Source organism: Sphaeramia orbicularis, chromosome 9 (genome assembly GCF_902148855.1).
Source record: "Sphaeramia orbicularis chromosome 9, fSphaOr1.1, whole genome shotgun sequence".
NCBI lineage: Eukaryota > Metazoa > Chordata > Actinopteri > Kurtiformes > Apogonidae > Sphaeramia > Sphaeramia orbicularis.
In genome coordinates this window covers 25,857,292-25,880,388 of record NC_043965.1, presented here as the reverse complement: position 1 = coordinate 25,880,388, position 23,097 = coordinate 25,857,292, and the positions used below count along the sequence as shown (strand labels likewise).

The 23,097-nt window shown below is 40.7% G+C and overlaps 1 protein-coding gene across 3 annotated transcripts in view; it reads left to right on the top strand.

Annotated features, from left to right (window-relative positions):
* Positions 1 to 22,962, top strand: part of emid1 (EMI domain containing 1) — a 62,024-nt gene extending 39,062 nt beyond the window's left edge. Inside the window, exons 4-17 of one of the 3 annotated variants that reach the window (XM_030142874.1) lie at positions 9,982 to 10,071; positions 10,170 to 10,231; positions 10,330 to 10,462; positions 12,000 to 12,044; positions 12,126 to 12,233; positions 14,396 to 14,503; positions 17,231 to 17,320; positions 17,671 to 17,723; positions 17,842 to 17,904; positions 17,980 to 18,024; positions 18,246 to 18,290; positions 18,473 to 18,484; positions 20,567 to 20,651; positions 21,987 to 22,962. In XM_030142874.1, the coding sequence (XP_029998734.1) occupies positions 9,982 to 10,071; positions 10,170 to 10,231; positions 10,330 to 10,462; positions 12,000 to 12,044; positions 12,126 to 12,233; positions 14,396 to 14,503; positions 17,231 to 17,320; positions 17,671 to 17,723; positions 17,842 to 17,904; positions 17,980 to 18,024; positions 18,246 to 18,290; positions 18,473 to 18,484; positions 20,567 to 20,651; positions 21,987 to 22,120 (1,073 nt within the window). In that variant the 3' untranslated portion in view covers positions 22,121 to 22,962. Of the gene's footprint in view, positions 1 to 9,981; positions 10,072 to 10,169; positions 10,232 to 10,329; positions 10,463 to 11,999; positions 12,045 to 12,125; positions 12,234 to 14,395; positions 14,504 to 17,230; positions 17,321 to 17,670; positions 17,724 to 17,841; positions 17,905 to 17,979; positions 18,025 to 18,245; positions 18,291 to 18,472; positions 18,485 to 20,566; positions 20,652 to 20,822; positions 20,914 to 21,986 lie in introns of all 3 variants that reach the window. The other 2 variants (XM_030142875.1, XM_030142876.1) reach the window with 2 other exon arrangements.
* Positions 22,963 to 23,097: the final 135 nt, after the last annotated feature.

Below are 23,097 nucleotides of genomic sequence, written 5' to 3'. Positions count from 1 at the left end.
GAGGGTTAAAACTAAAGTAAAGGGCTTATATGGAAATGCATAAAGTTGAAAATATAGATATTTGTGTTAAAATATGGGGCGTAAATGTAAAATGATGTCACAAATGCTCAAGTAAAGTAACTTTACTTAAGTACATTAGCAAAGTATTGTTGTTTCATTACTTTCCACATATAGATGGTGAGATAATCAGACTCTCTGAGTTTTGGTAAAACCACAGAATAGCAGTGAAACGCCTACACACTAGACAAGTGTTAACAAACAGTGGAGGTCGGTCTACTCTACTCACTGATTAGAGGCAAAGGTGGTGAGTGATTGTGAAACAAAGCTCAACTTTCTTGTAATTAGTATCTACAAGTGCCTTGGAGGTATTCTCAGCAACACTGGCCAAACCCCTCTTGGGTAGATAGTGATGGGTCTTTCCTTACTGGAAAATGCAATAAGCAGGAAGCTGGACAGGAGGGAGGGGAAGTTATGGAAGGTGAGCGCTGCATCCTGTGCAGAGAGGTCTACCCTACAACTGTCTGTGCCCATTGAGGCCAGTCTCCTGTTGCAGAATGCCAAAGGGAACGCTGGTGTTTAGGCCAGACAAACACCTCCTCTGTCAGCAGACCACAGTCGCCCCCACCAGTCAGACCATTCAGCCCCGCACCGCTCTGTAATTACACACCGTTGCCTGCTAGGGAGGGGGGCGGGACGGGCAGACAGGCTGAGATACAGACCCTGTCACTGCCATCAGCATCACTGCAGGCATGTGCTGGAAAAACAGAGAGTGAGAGATGTAGGGACGTAGGCAGAGTGAGTGAGAGGGAAGGTGAGGTAAAGACAGCCCTGTCTGGGACCAAGAGGCGGGACGAGAGGCAAGAGACCCTCCTCCTTCCTGTGAAAAATTAGAGGCTGTGTATGTGAGCACATCTGGATGGACTGGAAAAGCTGAAAGGACTGATGTGAGAATCTGCAGAGCCAGTGACAAACTGTAGAAGATCAGTCTAACAACACTGCTGATCACCCTCTGAATGGCCTCACATATCTTCATGTCATTTCTGTGAATTATAGAAATGTTTTATGATTTATGCACCTGTTTTTAGAAGGTTGTCAGGAGCAGAGTTTCAGATAAGTCAAAGGGAATCACAAAAACACACTGTCCTACTCCAGTCAAGGCACAGTTACAATTATTTGATAATATTTTATAAAAGTTCAAGTCCTGCTGGTATTTTTATGTTTATGCATTTGGCAGATGCTTTTTTCCAAAGTGACTTACAGGTATTTTTCAATATACCTACCTCCTAATTATTTCATTAGTTTACCTTTTTCCACAGTTAAAATAGGGTTTTACAGTTATTAGAAGGAACAATATAATGTCACTATGTAATGTATGTAGTATTTTGTATAACATGATAAAAATGAAGCTCTAAATCACATGTAGTAATAGATTTACTCTAAGTAGAGATTTCAGATTTACAAATGTTTACATTAAGTTTAAAATCCAAAGTTTTTAATTCAAAATGCATATTATGTCAAGATTTCTAGATTGGTTCTTTGTATATAAGCTCTGTAGTGTTTTGGGTTTTTCAACTTTACATTCATATTTAAAGGCCCTGACAGCTCTTTCTTAAGGCAAGAAAAGTACCGGGGCCAATAAAATGTACTTTTCCTGCATGTCATCCCCCTGTCTCCTGACTCTCTCTACTAATATGTCAGTTCAATAAAGCATAAATACTGAAAATAAATGGAGAAGAAAACAAGACAAAAATAAGAGAGTCACCGTGTATTTTCTGTAATATTTAAACACAGCCAGCTGCAATGTTCTTCTAATCCTAAACCTAAAACTTTTTGGGAGTCAAGAGCTCAACTCCAGTCTTTGTTTCTCTGCCATCCACCCCACCCCAATATTTTATTTTTTTATTCTGGTGAGTGGTTTGTTATATAAGTCTCAAACAAGGCTTAGTTGAGTGTGCAATGGATGGGATTTCTTATTCTCCATTGCAATGAAAATGCACATAGAATTAAAATCACCACAGAACACACAAATCATCTCTCATTATTTCTTTTGCCTGGTCCTGGTAACTGTTGGAGGTCTAGCTCTGTGGAGGGTGTGGTGCAGGTGGTGTGGAGTGTGCATTGCCCTGTGCTGCGTTGGCTAAAGTGTCAGCGCTGATTGATGAGGTGAGATGTGTGTGCAGGAGGTGAGAACCCCTTTGACCCTGCACACTCTCACCTCAGGGTCCTGAAGGCGATGGCATGGCTTCATTTGCAGTAGGTTTTTGCAACACCTTCACTAGACTTGTTAACCACAGCAGATGTAAGCAGACTGGCTCGACGCACTTGTTTTCAGCCCAGACATGATGTGAAGGTAAAGATTCAGCTTCACTTCACTTGTGTTATCAATTACCTGGTCGATTGTTCTACTGAGGCTGCGTTTCCTTCTCACCTGTAATTGACCAGTCCAGTGTGTGGGCTGCACTGCTCAGAGGTGGGGAGGCAGAGTGGCAATTCCAAAGGAAGGAAATGATGAAGTGTGTCCCACCCTTTGAGTCAATCACCTAATAAAAGAAACCTGGGACCCTGGGAAAGCTCAATAAACGCTGGGGTTCAGGTGCAGGTTTGTGCTGGGGTCTGATGACCAAACAGAAACCTGACAGTGGTCTGGGATGTGGAAACCCAGGAAGGATCTGTTAATAAATGCTGATTTTATATCAGCTGAATCTGATGTGAATGAACCAACAATTCATACTCATTTATCCCTCATCATTTGGTCTTTTTATCTGTCCATCCATTTACTAAACCACTTATTCCTTATGAGGGTCAGGGGGGGGGTTCCAGAGCCTATAACAACTACTTATGGGCAAAGGACAGTCTTTTTACAGTACTTTTTTATGTACTTACTATATGTTAGACAATATCCATTTAACATAATAATGGGTGTTTTCAGAAATTATGTAAATCACCGGCACCTTTTACACAGCACTTCTGTTCCAGGAATATTTCACCTTTATTCTGGAATGATGTCTGTGTAAACAAAATGGTGGGATCATTTGGTCCCACCTCTGTAATGCCTCTGGAGGTAGTAACAGAGCTGTGATAAAGGTGGAATCATGATTCTGGAACACTATGTAAAAGGAACACCTCTCATTCCACAACCAAAGTGGGACATTTTGATGACGTATTGTGTGTATGACCCCCGCACTGGGGAGATTTAAAAATGAGTGCGGCCATGTACGGTAAACAAACATATCAACACGACCAGAAAGACCAGAAAAAAGCTTCATTTGAGTTTGAATTAAACTTAAAATCTCTACCAAGCTCTACCAAGTGCTACAAGAACAGAGTCATCCCTGCCTATCTTCAAGAAGCTCCTGAAGACCCAGCTCTTCCGAGAGCACCTCCTGTCCTAGCACTTTCAAACATTCCATTTTAAATATTCTAATAAGGTTTTTCCCAGGACAACCACAGATTCTTTCACGATTATCTCTGGACCTGCTGCGGTGGTCCGGCCTCTTCCCTGCCCTCATCATCACCACTCACTTATCCTCAACCGCCTCCATGTGTCTCCCCCTACTCCCCCCTTCTCCCCCTCTCCCCCAGTCCCTATCTCTATCGCTCTCTCTTTTTCCCCTTCTCTACTCTCTCTCTTTAACCCCAACTGGTCAAGGCAGACGGCCATCCTCCAGGAGTCTGGGTCTGCTCGAGGTTTCTGCCTGTTAAAGGGAAGTTTTTCCTCGCCACTGTCACCAGTCACAAGTGTTTGCTCCAGGAGGATTCTGTTGGGTTTCTGTAGAATTGACTTAGAGTCTGGTTTTGACCAACTCTATATATAAAATGTCAAGAGATAACTTTTTTGTGATCTGGCGCTATATAAATAAAATTTGATTGATTGAGTGATTTAATTGGTTTTCCCCTGTAAGTCGCTTTGGAAAAAAGCGTCTGCCAAATGCGTAAACATAAACATAAACATAAACATAAAATCTGCACTGATAAAATAAACATAGCTGTACTCTGTTTGTCCTCCATTGTTGTTTTGAAAGCCAACACCACAATGCTTGGGGTATTTCTGGTGCACAATTTATACATCACTATACACCCCTTTGATTATGGAATGCAGGTCTGCAGTGTAAAAGTCCAGTCTGTCTCCCCTCTGTAACTCCTTTGGCTTGGCTGTGGAAATCGGTCAATGGTGGGCAAAAGGTGGGATCACCATCTCACCTTTTTCCCGGGATCTCTGAGTTAAAGGGGCTACTGACTCATTTGCTCTCTCTCACTTTTATTCCTAAACCATATTTTTTCATTTTTCCATTAGTCCTTTTACTGTCTTACTGTTAACATTACTTTACAGCAAAACTTAAGTGTTCCACATGTTAAGGGAAAGGAAATATGTTGTCTTTGTTTAAATCTGAAGAGTTTTCAATAAGCAACTGCTCATCTGATAGAGATAATCATAATAATGTAAAAAGAGGTATTCATGATATTGATTATGTTGTTTAAAGATTATAGAATTATAAGGTTATTGTGTGTAAGCATCCTCAAATACAGGTCTGTTTGATAGAAAATGAGGGAGGGAGAAAAGATGAGTGAAGGTAAAGTAGGATTCCTTCACTTCAATTGGTCTCTCTTGTTTCAAAAATAGAGAACAGAAACCGCTCGCTCAGCACACATCTGCCCGGAGGAGCTACCTTGTTCAGCTCGGTCTGGTTTATTTGTGGAGTTAAGTGTGTGTCTGTGTGTATCTGTGTTTACCTGAAGGCAGCAGTAGTCTTCAGTCTGTCTAAGGCAGCGAAGACAGAGACAAACGCCTCCACCGGTCGGCTGTCAGCACCTGGTCACTAATGATGCTGCAGCGCTGAGCTCAGCTAATTGACCAGACAGAGATGGATCAGGACCTTGCGCTCTGCTGTGTCTGCTTCCTCTGCTGTACGCTTTTTGATCTTCGTGTTCACAGCAGCTCTTGCCAGACACTGAATCTATTCACAGGAACTTCAAACTTTGAGATAACACAGATACACTTAAGACAAGAGTGCAGACAGAGACGGTGCTGCTCTCTTTCTGTCTCAGTTTGGTCTGTATACGCTTACCCTCTGCTGTAAACCATATGAGCAGACAGTAAACTTTTACATATGCATTTATGAAGCTGCTTAAGCCTGTCTGTTGAAGCTTTCAGCAGGAACAGAGAACAAATAAACTTAAGGAGGTGATGAGCTCAGAGGATCAGCTCTGGAGCACAGTTGAGTGTGAGATGTGCGTTTAACGGGGCTGGTTGGCAGGGCTAACAGGGCTCTTAGCATGAGGGCTCTGGTTTATTTTCACTGGAAGAATGACCTTGGCCCTTAATAATATAGCTTTTGTGTGTCACAGTCTCGCACACAGTTTCTGACTTATACAAACATGCACACTACAGCACAAGCACACACATGAAAGTTTGTAGAGTGAAAGGTGCAGCTGTAGTCCTGTCACTGTGCCCTTGGCTCTGACTCCGGTGATACCAGCGGAGCTCTAAGTGGATTTATAAGGTATTAATAAAGAAACTGGAAAAGTGCAATGATAACATAATGATCTAGTAGTAATAACAGCTTGTTTGTGTTCATTCATAATCTGAAGTGTTATTTCTTTTGAAGTTTTTATGTGTAGTTGTGTATGGCTGATATGAGTGTTTTCATTGTCAATTAGTCTTTGGTTATTTTCTTGATTTAATTCATTAGTTATTTGATCTATAAAACTGCTGAATATGTTGATCTGTCCTGTTCAATTCCACCAGTCGATGGGGGTTGGACCTTTCTGTGTGGAGTTTGCATGTTCTCCCCGTGTCTGTGTGGGTTCTCTCTGGGTACTCCGGCTCCTCCCACCATCCAAACACATGCACTGATAGGTTAATTGGTTAATCTAAATTGCCCATAGGTGTGAATGCGAGAGTGATTGTTTGTCTCTATATGTCAGCCCGGCGATGAACTGGCAACATGTCCAGGGTGTACCCCGCCTTTGCCCATAAGTAGCTGAGATAGGCTCCAGCGACCCCTGCTACCCTAGTGGGGATAAAGTGGGTTCAGAAAATGAATGAATGAATGAATGTTGATCTGTGTATCAGATTTTGTCCAAAACCCAAAGTTACAGACATTTCTCCAGAGAGGTATTTTTCAGTTTTAGGGAACACTTCATTTTCATCTCCATCAGTGGTTCCCAACCTTTTTTGGCTCGTGACCCCATTTTAACATCACAAATTTCTTGTAACCCCAGACATCCAAAACAGAGACTTTTTTTTTTTTGCTAAAAGTAAAATAGTTTGATATAGTATGTTGCAAATAAACATTAAGGCTAATTTAGCCACACAGTGTATATTATTATGGATGAGGGCAGAAAAAGTGAGAATTTTATTTTCCTTGGTCAGGATATGTACAGTCAGTCCAGCTTGTATTTACAAGGCTGCAAATTAATACTGAAAAAACAATAACTCAAACTAGGAATTATGAAAGAGCTGCAGCATTTGAAACCGGTCACAATGAACATTTTAAAGATAAACAGTACCACAGTGTTTCAGTTTCAGCTTCAGAGTTTGTCATGTCTTTTATGTATTTTGATTGTCTCTCAAATCACCATATATTTTTTATTAGTAAGTTTTTATTTTTATTTTATCAATTGCCAGAAATTTCAGGTGACCCCATTTGAATTCCAGGCGACCCCACATGGAGTCTTGACCCCAAGCTTTACAAACACTGACCTAGATGGCTGGAAGAGGAGGTGAATAAAATTCAGGTGGTTGGAATCTGTAATCTGAAGTTTATGCAATGCAATTCTAAATCCAATATCAGCATGTTCAACTTAGTAAAAGCCACCTATTGTAAGTCTTGGTTTAAGTTTGTAACACATTTATATTTCTGCTGTGTAAGATTTTGGGGGCATTTAAGAGACAATATTTGCAGAAATAGAGTAGAGACAAAATGAAACAAACACTGATGAACAATGATGGCGTACAAGGAAGGTGAGGGGGATTCTGATCGTTGAAATCTGCAACTTTACCACTAAATATTACAACCTGAACCTTAAAAATCTAATATGAGCTTTATATTGAAATGACATGTGATAACCCAATGCAGATTTGAGACATGTCTGGACAATCAAGACACTTAACAAGTGCAGTGCATGTCAGGGCCAGTAACAGTGCACTTTAAACATATGTATATCCACTACACTAGATATTAATGGCCCTGACAGATAATATTATCTTTTAATTTGATAGGTGTTTTTTATTTATTCCAACAGATGGAAAAGAGAGTGATGTAGAGCAGAGAAAACACAAGATAAAAACTTCTGACAGAATTTGATCTGAGGCCCACAGGGCTACATGTGTGGCTTGGCAGACCTTTTGCTCAGATTTCAGCAAACTAATATATCGGTCTGTCTAACCTTCGCCCTCAACTGCATGCTCAGAAAGACAGCATGGTGTAAGGCCTCCTTTCAGCCCTCAGAGGGATTCAGGACTCCGTAAAAAACTCAGCAAGGTTTAATTTAGATGAATTCGGTCTCAAATAAAAGCGTACGTTGTGCTATTTTAAGCATTTTATCACCAGCACTGGCAAAATTCCGTGTTCACTACCACATAATAATATCTGATGCATAATAAATTGCCTCATAAACATTGTATGTAGGCCATTTTTCATAAGCAGCTGAATACACAGTCATTATGGATCAGGAAACAGATATCCTTCTCCTTGTGACCTTCTCTCTTATCTTGCTCCTCTTCCCATGAGGTGATGGCGTCAGCAGGGTTGAAGATTATTCGGAGGGTGTTTGTAAATAAATGACAAAACTCGATGTGTGAGAGAAAGAACAGTGTAATGAGAGACCGAACTGATGTCAGGACAGACCGTGGCCCACTGAACTCTCGGTGGGGGTATTTCTCTAATGAAGAGATGTGACTCACTCGCTGATTAGGGCCCCGTGCAACATGGGGGCAAAAGGTCAAATACATTCACACATTTCTACGACTTCTCCCCCACTGGGGCAATTAGCCCACTGAGAACAAAGAGAAGATACAATGAACCATGTCCAATGGGGGCTCTCATTAAATGCTATGATGTTATTGTTGGCCAAGACTGATGCTGGATGCACCCCAGTCATCCTTTTCACACCTTAAACACTCATGCATACACACCCCAGCTTTGAATTTCACTGTGCAGGAGATAAAATAGAGGGTGTTTGTAATATTTAAAATTAGCCTGTGCAAAACAGAAAGAGTAAAAGTGTCTTAAGAGCTGTGTGGGAGACAGTTGTCTTTGTGCCAAAGCCAGCTTAATGCTTCATACAATACTTCAAGTGTGGGTGAGGGGATCTTGGCGCTTGAATGTTCTTTACTCTAGAGGCAGAAGAGGTGCTGTTGGGAGGGGAGGGGCAACAGCTAGATTTCCTATCCAGAGTCTCTTTGTAATTGAATGCAGCCATCTACACGAGCCAAGCTCCAAAGAAAACATCCCCGGCATGTATACGTACATGTACACACACACACCTCTTTGTGTCTGGGTGCACCACAGTCTTCTCCATGTGGACTGAAGTGGGGTACGGTCAAGTGAAGAGCAGATCAAAGGGCATGTCCTCTTTATCTCTGTGCAACATTTACATTGTTATCAAAATGTGGATGAGGTCTCTACAACCTAGAGTGCATGCCATAACATTTCAGTCTCAGGTCTTACATGGCTTAAATCCGTCTACACTCATAATCCTCTGAGAAATACCCAGAACCCAAAACACTGAATTCATGAGCACAAAGGTTGAGGATTGGAATTATTGGAGAGGTCTCAATTTACCCCAAACCATGTGTTCTGTGTACTTTTCATACTCCTCCTTTGGCCTTTCTCTTCCCCCTCTTTGGGTAATCACTCAGCCCGTTATGCTTTCCTGTCTTAAGTTCCCAAATGTTTATTTTCCTTCATGACAATAAGCTCTCCATTTTCCTTTTCTGCTTTGGATAAAGACAGATCATGACATCTGATGTTAAGTGAGGCTGTAGAAGGAGAATACAGTTCTCCAGCTCTAGCTCGGTGCTGCAGGTGCTATTTCATGGCTTCATTTAGTATAGCACTTGGCTTTGACTATGTCTGCTGGCCACTGAATGGAAAGACGTGCTTCCTGGTGGCTAATGAGGTGCTGAACCCAGCCTCTTGTTTGCATCAGGAGCACCTGGGACGACCAGAGCCAGACCAGGCCAGACAAAGGAGTCAGTCTAGCATTTCCACAAAAGTCTGCCCATTCAAAACATCCAGAACTCAGGGACACAAACTCCCACACTTCATAAAATGAAGGCAAGACAGAGTGCAAGTCGAGGCTGCCCATTCTCTCTGCACAAGGAAACTATTGTTTGTCTTTACACGCCCTCTCTCCCAGGCCCTGTGATTTTATACACCGTATAGAAGCAAGGCTAAGGGAAAGCAACTTGGCAAAGATGCAAAGTGCACACTGTTTGCTTCTTGGATATGTAACAGAGACAAAAGCTGCAACTGTCTCTGGTAATTTCCATTTCTGCCCTCCTTGCCCTCCACCGACTGATTGTCAGCTCGTTGTAGGTGATATAAAGAAGCACGCCTTGAAACACTGATGGAAACAGTGAGAAGATGATATCTGGGTTCTCTTTTTAAGCAAAACATCTTCAAACAATGCAGACGTCTTTAGAAGTATCAGCTGTGAGCAAATAGATTTTTTTTTTCCTTTTGACATTATGACCAGGCTTAAACTCACCACTATCAGAGAATGGTTAATGACCATCAGAGCCCAGCAGATAAATGGGAATCAGTATAAGCGTTAACAATCAGGTTATGATTTAACATACATCATGAGATAACATACTGTTTTCAGCTTTATGAACAAACTCAACATATCTGGAGAGTAAGTGAAACAAAAGGAAAATGTGTGTACTACTATACTCTCATCCAGTAGTGAGGATGAGGATGATGATATATTAGTAAAACATGAATAACACTAGTATTCTTGTATGCTTGGATACAGATGCAGGGAACCAGCTTGTGGCTCAGGAAGCTATAAGAAAACCATCCACACTCCGCCGCCCACCTGCTCGCACAGGAGAGTCGATCTCAAGTAAGAACACTGTGACTGCAAATGCAAACCAAGACTTTAACACATGGAAGTAACATGTTGATGAGTCTGATTTTGAGGAACCATGTTGTGTTTTATAGATTGTCTCAACTGCAGTCGAATCACAGCTTTGAGTGACAGGTTGAACTCACTGGAGGCGAAGGTATCAACCGTAATGGATCACTGGGAAATACAATAAATCTACTTTAAACATGCTTGTTGTTTAACTGCTCATACTTGTTTTACATCTTCCTATAACAGGTCCAATTACTCAGTGCCCCGCCCTCCATATCGCATCGCCACCTTCAGGGTAAAGGTGGAACAGCACCAGAGGCTTCCTTACTAATGGGGGCCGTTCCTGCTCAGGGATCTCCTGGTGAGCAAGGACCAGCAGGTAGATACTGTATCTCATTCTGTCATGAATCAATAGCCTAAGTGGGAAAAATTACTGCACATTTCCATTAAATGGTATCCTGTGTTTTATATTTTCAAAAAATCACTTCTAGCAATGCTCTCCACCGCCAGCAACTGTTTTTCACCTGCTCACCTCTGCTCATATCCTATTTCATCTACTGTAGACACACTTATTTCCTTCAGCCCCAGTTGTCTATACCGCTCCCTTTCAGTGGAAAGTGAACACTTCACAGTATGGAAGTCTTCTCCTTACCTGGACTGGAGCCCAGCACTGGCTGCAGCTTTAAAGAACAGCATTTAGATGATTATGTTTTGTTGTTGCGGTTGTGACGTGTTACAGTGGTGCCTCTGGGAATCCTCTATTCAGTCTTTAGGCTTGTTAGTCCCCCATAATTAGCTGTGAAAGATCTTCCAACAATGTGCTATACCACTTTAACCATCACTTATTGGTGAACCTGTTACTAAGGCCAAATAGCTCTGAAAAGTAACACCTGAAATCACTGCAGCCACATAATAATGCTGCAAACGAAATGAAGTAAACATTATACGACTCCTAAAAGGGTCAGTGGGATACATAGTACAAGGTAGGTTTGTTCTGACATGTGAGTAATGTAATTGTTTTGATTAATTCAACTAAGTAATGTCAGGCTCTACAACAAACATTATTAGCTCTGCCATCCATCTGCAGTTACCCTGTGCAATACTTTTAGTCACTCACTGCAAATCACTCACCTTACATAAGAGATTATTATTCTAGTTTCTGTCGTCGAGTCCGAGATAGGTAGATGCACAGTCTATGTTTATATTTCTTATATTTTTTACTCTACTTATCTTAAATATTTTTGATCCTGGAACTCTTTTTCACTGCTGCTCTTGTACTCTGCTGTTGTAACGCTGTAATTTCCCCATTGTGGGACAAATAATGGTTTTCTTATCTTATCTTATCTTATCTTATCTTACCTTATCTTATCTTATGTGACTACTTTTCTTGGAATATATCCACCTGATCATCCTCAAAACTCAAAACAGTTTCTTATTTTTTCCATTGTTGTCTGACAATGACCTAAGGCTTTGTTGAGAGGCAGAGCAAAATGCGAACAAGAGTCAAACCAGTCAAGCGTAACACTCTAAATTTGAATACATACTGCCAAATGAATGGAGTTTGTCTAGATATACAGACAACACCTTGTAACCCTTTCTACACATGACAGTGTTACATGGTAATTTGTCCTAATGACTTTGCGGATCCACATTGTCCAGAAATGAGGGCATCTCTGCACTGGAGGCTTAAAAGTATGATGTAAACATGATTACATTTATTTTGTAATGTAAGTAAATAAAGTATAACTGGTTACTCCCCAACACTGGAAACAAACAAGAAATGTTTTTGCTCTTGTATTTGCAGAAAATGTAGGTGACCTCATCATATACCTCACTTTATTGTCTCAGACTTATGCAGAACCTCCTTCCATTGAGCTAAACATCTTATTGAACCCATCACTCTGCTTTCATTACAGGGCCTCAGGGTGAAAAGGGCAGAGATGGCCTTCCTGGCAGAGATGGTAAATTGGAACATGTAAAACCATTTGAGATTCAAACCAGTTACGACTCCACGATTACTCATAACTGTTTCCTCCTCTTAGGGAAGCCAGGGTCTCGAGGGCTGCCAGGTCCCGCAGGGCCTCGAGGGGAGGCAGGAGTAAGGGGCCCATCTGGCACTCCTGGATCGAGGGGATCTTTAGGACCGGCAGGTAAAAGAAAATCGCACAAGCAAAGCACCATGCTCCCTGTTAGCAGACAACTGTGAACTGAGTGAAACAAATGAACCTCGTCTAACAAGATGTTGACACAGTTTGTCAATAAGTGAGTCGTAAAGACTTACAGAGTATATTGGGAAGTTGTGTATCTTCACCTGCCCACTTAACCCCTTGTATGTAGAACAAGGCCTTTGAATTGGCTACTGTTGACCAAAGATTTGTGGCAACAACAGTGAAAAATCAGAGAGATCTTCTGCAAAAGACTGACCTGTGATATCCTCTTCCATAGTTTTTGTCTTGCTCTCAAAGACAACCCACAGACCCTCCAGTGGGTTACAGGGAAACGTTCCAGTGGCTGTTGGTAACTTACAGGAATTTGGGCATTTTGTTGGTTTGCTCTTAAAATCATATGTTTCTAAAAGTGCTTTTTCAGTGGGCAGCAAAACTATGTGTCTTCAGACTGCATTTATGTATACTGTTCCCAACATGTGCTGCAGCTCATGGTGACCTACCAGAACAAAAACGGACACATAAATCTGCTCTTTGTACTCACAGCTCCCTGCTTATGCACAAAATATAAATGACCCTTTGGAAAAAGTAAATCCACCGGCAGCTGTGACTTGAATAATAATAAATGGCAGTGAAAGTTTGTCACAACATCTGCTCTCGCTATAGGCTGTTTTTTCTCAGCTCTGGATCATAAAGGGAGTGCCTCTCCTTTCAGGGTAACATATGACCCTCGCTCTGTGCCTGCTGCTGGGTAAAGATGAGATTTAGAGCAAAAGTTACTACAAACCCACTGTCTGAACACCGCCATGTGACTTCAGTCTGAAATGAACATGAGCTATATATACACACAAATCCTGGCTCCTTATGATTTCCATATGCCTGTGGTGTTATTGTTTTTTCTATATCCATTACTTCTTAAGTACCAAAAACCAGTACTACATCTTGTATCCCAGGCTATGTTTTCCTTATTGCATAGATTTTTTTTTTTTTTTTTTTCAGTTTTAGGAGAAAGATAAACACTCAACTGGAATGCATCCAATGTCATGCAAAATGTAGACAAATATGCTTTCAAGCAAGAGGTTATGGGAAACATGAGAGAAAAGTGAACTTGTGATGTGAGGAGATGTGACATTGCACATTACAATGAGTCATGATTAGTTAAAGATTTTAGTTTTGCTAAGTTTGACTCATATTTTGATGCAGCATCTCCCAGGTTGCTCCAGGGAACCATTACTCTGCAGGAAAATAGAAAATAGTTTTCCCCAATGTGTCACACTGATTCTAAAGGGACACTTTGAGTGGCCATTTGAATTACTGTTTTTGCTCATATAGTCTGTGCAGTGCAGCCAAAACACAGCCAGTTGTGCCGCAATGTTTACCAAGACTAAGTGAAAACGGCCCACAGAGGTGTCAAATCAGAGCTATCATAACATTACATTGCAAAGCAATAATTATCAGACTGTCACTGTAGGTTGCATTACCTCACTAAGCCATGCATAAACAGAGAGGTGGTGAGTCTGGGTCTGTCTGAGGGCAAAAGGTGGTGTTTAGGGGCAGTTGAGCAAATCATTACCTCAGGAAAGTCCACACAATGAGGTCAGGTGTAGTTATGGCGCTGCCTTTTTTCCATTATCAGAGAAAATAGCTGGGAAAGTAAAGCAGCAAACTTTTACTGACCAGGCTCCTACTGCACCTAGTGGTGTGTCTGATTGTGTTTAATTTACTATGAACCAGTGCCAGTGACACTTTGCAGACTTTAATGGTGTTTATTTGAGTTTTCCCATGTCTTTTAGAAGGTTCCCAGCACTGAGCCATTAAAGACCCTCCTCCTATTAATTACAGAGAAACTGCCAGTTCACACACTTCCTTTACTCTGTCCAGCTGTGGATTTCGCTCCATGTGTACACACACATAGGCAGACAGAAAACCTTACACTCATGTTGCCTAAGACACTGACATGATACACCAGTCACTTGCTCCATTTCCTCTTTTAAATGTCTGTCATAATTTTTACTCCTCTCATCACATCATCCATCATCATCCATTTATTTGTCATATGATATTCTACTGTTCACCTCCTCCCACTGTAATTTCTGACAGGTCTTTACTGTTCACTGAATTGATGTTTCTATCATCCTTTCTTTCAGGCCCTCGTGGTCCCCCGGGGCTTCCAGGAGACAGGGGTCCACCAGGCCCTCCTGGTCCTCCAGGTCCTCCAGCGCCAGCCAGTGCACGCATCCCAGAACCAGACAGCAGTAAGATCCTATGCACTTAACACAATATACATGCACCATGACACTACTTAACCAAATAGTTCAAGTCATTCTCTGAAGTACAAATGACCTCAAATATAAGTTTTTACTCTTTTGTTTACACTTAAAATCACTGTGACATGCTTTCCTTGACATTGTTTTGTTTGGCTTAATAATCAAGTGAATTTAAGGAAGCAGAGTAGAGTAGAAAGATATGGAGATAGATAGAGATAGATAAGACAAGGAAGGAAAAAATGTTCTCACTGCAAGAACATGCAGTGTTTTAGTGCATTGGTATCTAATGCTATGTGAACAACTCAACTGAGGATAAGTGGTGAGTTAAAATTGCTAAATAAAACTGAACTTTGAGCATTTCAAGGACAAACTGAGCATTAATCGAAAACAAACAGTCTTACAAATGTAGTCCCTCAGTGGGTCTTTAAGTACATCAATAGTCACTACAGTTCTGTTTTATTTAATGTATAGTTTTTAGATGTGTCCACAAATGCAGGTCTTTCCATTAGTTTCCATTATATTTTAGAATATATATCTCAGGAATGGTTTAGCAGAATAACTTTGGATTCTGTGAAAATGTTCACTTTGACTCAAGGAATAGCTGAGGGGATATTGGTGACCAAAGGTCAAAGGTTAAGTTAACTGTGACCTCATATCTGTCCATTCTCATGAAGGTGACTTCAGGAATGCCCACTTTGGCACAAATGTTAGGTTAGAGGATGAAGTGATTACACGTTGGTTGCCAATGGTCATTATGAACGCACAATGATTTTTATCCATGAGTGGCAGTGAAGGAAAGCTCCATGAACAGGATAGTGGATGCATCTGATCAGACTCATGGTTCTTGTTATTCTTTGGCTTTGTAAACATCCAATGATCATTTTTGTGCAATTTATGAATTCTCACACTTTTATTTTATGGACATGGAACTGTTTCAAATGTAAAAAATCCAGATGCATTGTCCTTTTCTGTCAGACAACCGCTTCATCAGATTCTCCTCACATCAGATTTTCTCTCTTTTAGCCAAAGCAGATAATGTGAGCTCATGCCAAAACAGAATCAGTCTGCCATGAGCTTTCCTCTGGTGCATGAGTTAAAACACATAAATGTGTTCTTAGTATTGTCATGCAGGTCGACTTCCCAACTGAAATGACAAACCGATATTCACGCCTCTATACCAGCCTCTTAAACATGTTCTTTCCTGCAGTGTGGAAGCTCTAGCGAGTTTTAGGATTAATGATAAACAAAAGAAACAAAGGGAATGAAAAACAGACAGGATGACAGTAATCCTCTAACTGCCCCTTCTCTTTACTGTCTGTCAGCCAAGTAGAACAGAATCAAAAACCACTGGGTGGAGGCAGAGACTGCTCAAGATTGACATAGACTTCACATGCTGAGATGAGAACCTGTCCACCACTGATGTCACTCAACAGCTTCCAGATGTAGTCTGCTCAGACGGGGGGGGGGCAAATGGGGGCCTATAACGGCTCTTTCAAGGTCAACGCATCAGTGGTTTTTATATGTGGATAAAGTGGTAAAACAAAGTATGCAGCATGCAGATCTGTACACTCCAGGTTCCTGAGTGGACCGAACTGTGGGTACGCTGAGGTTGGCATGACGGTTTCTGAGACTGTGAGCCATTTCTTACACATCAAAGTAACAGCAGGGAATGTGGGGAACGCTTCCTTTGGAAAACATGAGCTTATTTAGCTTTTATGTGGGTGTCAGGAGGTTAGAGTTCCCCTCTGCAGAACAGGAGTGAGTTCCTAAACCAGGAGCCACAAAGTCATGTTTTAAGAAGGAGGTCTGTTCACTCTGAAGTACAGTTGTTTACAGCTTTTAGTGTATGTGTGCATTCCCACATGTTTGCAGATCACATTAAGTTACAGACACGGGTAAGAAACATGCACAGAGATGGAGTCAGAGGCAGCAGAAGGAGGCCTGGTTTACTTCTGGTCCCAATCTGTTAGCTATATGCAACTACTGTATCCCACAGCTGGAGGATGTTTCTCGTCACTTTTAGTTCTCTTCCTCCTCCTCTCTGTATCTCCTGATTGGATCGGTGTTTCCCGTCAGAATGAAATGACCCAATGACCGCACACTTCCTCTATAGCTCACACATTTACCACCCTCTTCCCTTTGCTCTAGATTGAGTAAGTTGTTGCTCTCCTGTCAGTGTTCTTCCACAGTGGATGCAGAAAATCTTTAGTGAACTTTGACAAATCTTTAAACTTTGCTGTCAATGTTTCTGAACATTTCTTGGTGAACTGTAAGTCTTTGCTGATATCAGAAGGTGAACTCCCAAGAATTTGTTGACAACACTGCCACCTGGAGGCAAATTTTATGTAATTAAAGGCATAGTCTACAAAGTATGCATCCTTTGTGTGCAGCATTCACAAGTGTGTCCCATATGCTTATGCCTCAAAAGAAGTGCAGTACACATTATAGACTGCATATAATTCAAAGCATGATTATGAATGTGTATTCTATTTTTGACAGTCATTGAAAACAATTACTGGAAGCAGTTAGTAGACGCAGGTTAAAGCCCCAATGATTGCATCAAAAAGAAAAATTAAGATAATGTGTACAATGTCAGCATTGGTTCATATGTTTATGTTATCTTTATTCCTGTCTGCAAGTACGGTTACAATCCAGGAAAGTAACTTTTGTATTTCATTAAAATGAACACTTTTTTTTTTAAATTCTTATATCCAGATCGAGGAAAAGACCCCTTCTTCACCAACACTTTCCATGACTCTCGAGGGTTGCCTGTTCCAGGACCTCAGGGTCCTCCCGGGCCTATTGGTGAGAGTTTATTAGTGATGCTCCAGAAATACTCTTTGCAATGCTTTTGCATACGGAAAGCTTTGAAAGGTTACTGCCAGTGTAAATGCAGATAAACTCAACTTCTCTCACTTCATTTGTTTGCATTACAGTTATATTTTCACTGTCAGGGTGATGGTGTACATCTGGATTTCTATGCAAACTGTTGATGTGTAACAAGGTTCACATATTTAACACAATGACTTAAATACAAATACTGTGTTCTGAGAGGTTCTGTGTCCTTCACTTTGAACTGTAATTAAAATCCAGCACCACATCCTCCCAAAACACAAAAGAACTTGGTGCCAGTTCTAATCCTTTTTAATCCACAGGTCCACCAGGTCCCAAAGGCCCAGTAGGACCTGCTGGTCCACCGGGACTGAATGTAAGTAGTGCATAGTAATCACAAACAAATAAAAATAATTACTGTGTTTTTCTCTACCATACTCATTGCATAGTTAAAGTATTATTGTCATTTTAAATTTCACATTTCCTGGATGCAGGGAAAACCTGGAGCTCCTGGAACACTGGGCCCAGTGGGGCCAAAGGGAGAGCGAGGGGAGAGAGTGAGTACAACACCCAAGGATGGTTGTAAGAAGCTTTTCCCTCTGTTTAACTGCAACATGTCTTTGGTTTTTCAGGGTCCTTTAGGTTACCCAGGAGAGAGGGGCTTCAGAGGCGAACCGGTAAGCTATCTCCACTCTGCAGCACTGAGGATTATGGCCTGAGTAAACAAGTGTATGGAAGAAACATCAACATATGTCATAGCTGGTTATATTACCGCAAAGTACACTAACCAGCAGTGCTACAAACCACACTGACCAGCTCCTTCTGTCAAAGTAAACTGCAGCTCTGAGGTCTTTTTATAGTGAGACTCAGCTTTTCTGTTGTTAATATGTCTTCACAGGGAGCACCAGGCCCCAAGGGAGAGCCAGGAGAGAAGGGTTTACCGGTAAGACTGTAGTTAGTGGTAGTTCATGATCACACATGGTGATGTATAGCGTGGACAGGAGGCTTTTATGTTTGATAACAGTTTCACTAAAGACGTTAAAGATACCTTTGCTGAGCATTAAATGTTTACACTTTGTCTGTCTAATCCTTACTTTTCTTTTTACCTCTTTCACATTTTACAAGAGCAATCTAAATGTAAGAAAATTTCATTTACATCGTCATGTGTTCACCTTGCAATGCAGTGACTCTATCCGATGGCCTCAGTTAAGTCTAACCACAACCTACATCTCAGGTTATGGTTATGACATTTGTATAATGATCATGTTTGTGGCTCTGATTGGCCACAATGTGGTGTACGACTCTTTTTCCATATTTTCTTACATGTTGATAGTCTTTTCTTCTATTGTTGTTTTTGTTTAATTATACTTATGATTTTAGCTGGTGATCTGTTTGACTTTGTGTGAGAAATCTTTTGGTGTTAATGTGTTATGTTTTTGTTAGTCCTTGGGGTTGTGCTCTGGACTGCTGTCCCCTATCACGATGCTGTCCTCTTGACCCTAAAGCTGTCTGACTCCCTCTGCAAGCTACTGTCCCCATGGCTACCTTTCACAGTCACCTTTTCAGCATCTGACTTTGGCATATACATGTGAATACACAAACACAATGAACAGTGTCAACCCTGCAACAACACAATGTGCCAGAATGAAAAGCAGTCAAATGTACTGAAATAATTTTCACTGCAAATTTCTTATCCTTTTGTGCCATTTTATACCTCACCTAATTGATTTTACAGATGCATTGTCCATCCCTGTTAGACAACCAGAACAAAAACAGTTGTTATTGAACCTTTACAGAAAAAAAACTGAAATGTATATGCCAAATCACTCCATATGTGTCAGTAGTGGCAGGTCCTGTCGGATTCAGAAGTGTTGTGTTCTGATGTGAGTGGAGTGGATACAGCTATGTTCATATATTCCACAACATGCATGACTTCATCCTTAAGTAGTGCTGCACATGAAAGTTTTTCTCTGTTCATATTTCTTGTAAAATAACAAACACTGTGCTGTTAGAAAGAAACAAGGCAAGGCAGCTCCATAATTCTAAAATTGATTTATAACTGTTTAACACTCAGCTACAGGTAACCCAAAACATCCACTCATCTAAAATGTTTAACAACTTTTAAACCATTAATCTGATCAATGCATTTTAATAATTTAGGTAAAATTAAGTTTCTCAACTCTTCAGTAGCTTTAGGTGAAACCCAGATGCTCAGAGGCTCCATAGTGAGTACCGATTCACCATGAAACCCATTTAGTTACAAAAGTGACAGTGGTTGCAGATGCTCACTTTTTTCTTCAGTTTTCTCTGTTTTGATATAATAACCTTTGAAGTTACTATGAACTTATGAACTACTTGGTCAGTAAAAGAGGATAATATAATAAATGGCGATAAATCACCATTTTTATGTAAAGTTTTATGTTTTATATAAAGAAAAAAAATCATTTGGAATTTGCCACAAAAATGGTTAAGGGTTTTTAACAGTTAAAGTAAATTGTCGTTTGTTATTAATTAGTAACCCTTTGCCTTTTTTCTTAAACACATACTATGTCCTGCGTTTGTGTACTAATCAGAATGTTTCATACTGGAAATCACTCACTCAACAACCTGCAGTTGTTTTCTGCATGCTTTGTTTGGTGCTTCCAGCTCTCTCTGTCTGCTTAACCTCTCCTCTTCAGCTATTTTTGTTATGTATTTTATGTCTTTTATTAAAGGGATAAATCACAAACCCATTGCCATTTAACAAAAGAAAAAGAAAAATCACTGTAAATCTATCTTGGCTTCAGTCTTGTAGTTAGTGATACTTAACTGTTGCGACAACAGCAGTCATTAGGAATGAAGCTGTGTTGCTAAAATACCTGCCTGGCTGAACCGCTGGCAAAAAAAAAAAAGGAATGCAAATGGCATGAATAAGTCTGAGTCCTGAGAGAAACAAAACCAACAGTGTTATGTCACCAACATGACGCTGGTCTTTAATGTGCATGCTGTTGTTGCCCAGCCCAGCATGGCAGAGAATGACTTATAGCAGCATGGCCAGAGAATGATGGAGATACAGACAAATTCAGGGAAAAGATAATGTCAAAGAGCGCTGGGCAGATATGTGGACTGTTTTAACCTTCTAACTGCTGAAATGTATTGAGAAAAAAACATGACTTGCATCTTGGCGAGCAATTCTTTGGCTTGTGCTCCTTACCTTGACGGCTGTATCTATCTTCACAGGGGGACGGAATACATCAGATCAGAGAGGCGCTGAAGATCTTAGCCGAGAGGGTTTTAATCCTTGAGACTATGATCGGTATTCATGGTGAGTAGGAGGTCTGAGGCAGGGTCAGCTTTAGGCAGGGGTCAAAGGTGAGGGGTCCCACTGTACCTCACTGCAGAGACAGGGGAGTGGGAACAGTGGCGAGCAGCCCCAGGACTTGGGCTGGTGTTTCCATCCCCTTCACACAGTCCCCCTGTCACTGCTTTCTGATAGGACATTAGCTTGCAGATGTTCCAAGACTTGCAGGCAGACCTTGAGCTTCTGGCTCGCAGGGTGACGCTGCTGGAGGCTATCATCTGGCCAGGTAACGCTGAGACATCCTCACCCACATCACCCACTGCTGGCCCCTTCATATAGCCACACTGATCTGTTGAGTCCAGAAAATGTTGCTTGAGTGTTAGTATATAGTTTGTTAACCGCTTGTTACTGAACTGCTGAATGTTGACACTGAAAAGTTGATGTGTTGTAGAAATATCCGTTTTGTATCAACTGTTTTGTATGTGATGATGCTTACTTAAGTCTCTGAAGACCTAATTTCTCATTCAGTCTATGGTCCAACTACTGAATTTCCTAATTTTCTGCCAGTTTTAGGGTGTTTACCCTTACATATTTGTAGATTTTTATTTTTATCTGTGTTTTTTATGGTAGTTTTTGCAGTTGATGGAAATAGAGTGTTATAAGCATCTCTGCACTAATCAGAATACTTACTGAATCAGTCTGATCAAACCACAAAGGCCTAAAGAAGTATTGGATCTGCTTTTGAATCTTGACCGTTTGAACAAATTAGTAAATTTGACTATTAATGTTTAGTTATAAATGTCGCTAAGAAAGTAAACTGGTTTTCAGAGGTTTTAACCTTTTAATTGATAATTATTTTTGTGGATTCATGTGTAGCACTGCATGTAAAGTGTGTGAGTCTAGCAAGTAGTGCTGTGGCAGTTAATCAATTTAATGACTGAAAAATTAACAAATTGTAGTGATGACTTGTTTTTTAACTTTTCAGCTTGTGTTTCAAGGTTTAGTGCCAAAATATTTGATCATTTTAATTCTCACCATTAAAATAAATGGTCTGTCTTATTCTTTGTTGATAATTTTATAGATCATAAAAGATTAGACTGAATTAAAAAATGACAGTTGCAGCCCTACTGGCCAGATACACCTCTTTTACAGCAGGAATGACAGATATGTTAATCTTACTAGTTAAGTGATAATGTGAACATAAAACCTGCCAACTTGTGTCAGATCAAAATAAAAAACGACTCCTAATCCTTCCATGTTAGCACATTATTGCATGTCAGAGTAGACCTGGATTAGGACCAGTGTCCACACACTGATGGACAGGGAGGCCCCATTCCAACTGCTGTCTTTCTTCAACAGAGCCTGATCTAGGGTCTGGGGATGGACCGTTTGGCACAGCCTCCCCTAGTTTCTACAGAGATAAGCGAGCAGGTGCGCTTCCATATCGACTTGCTTCTCCTCTGTCCTCCGACACCAAGGTTCGAGGGAAGTAGCTCCCCGCTCCCCCTGAGGATCACAGGCTGGGTTGGCTCCCCCTCCTATAGGTCTCATCGGCACCCAACAGATTTATAACTGATCTCATACACTCTCTGCGCTTCACTATCAGATTTAGAAAGGGGGACACCTCAGGGAAAACCCACTGAAAACTCCACTGTAACCCTCCTCCTCCATCGGGACCAACGTGTTTGACCCCCCCCCCCCCCCCATTGCATTTATATTATTGCTTAACATAAAATAAGCAATAACACTCATCTGTAAATCATACACCCAGCAACTCCTTCCGTATCTCATTACGTTGGCTGCAGAAGTTAAGGGAAGCCTCGGAATAAAGATCTATGATAAAAAAAGGAAGAATCTGAAATCTTCTATGGTGCTCATGGAGCTAAAACCGCTTGGACAATAAGGGTCATTTAGAGTAATCAATTAAGAGAAGTCAGGAGTGAGAAAGAGACTGGATTTAAGTTTGTATTGCTTTCATAATGTTACTGCAATCTGAAGAGATTCCATTATTTAAGTATATTGAGCATGTACAGTTTGCAGGACACAATTACACACACAAACCTCTTCTTTTAGTATTAATTTTGTTATACTTCTATCATATTGTTTAACTCAATGTTATGTAGTGCACTAAAAATATGAAGTCATCTCTATTCTAACTGAGATATGTGTTGCTAACAGTGATTTGTAGTTTTCTGGTGTGAGTGTTTTCCTCCACTTAAAAAAAACCCTCTGATATAGTGATTTAATACAGAAAAGTGTATTTGCATTTTATCTGTGCAACAAAAAAAAGCACTAACACTTGCATTTGAGTTTGGTTGAACTGAAGCAGTCTGTACAAAAAAAAAAAATTAAACAAACATGATGGGAAATCTGGTTGTCCACCGACATCTTTAACACACAAACACATACACACAGAGGAAACAGCAAACCTGTTAATGGAACTTGAACATTTTTTTTTACCAGTGATAAG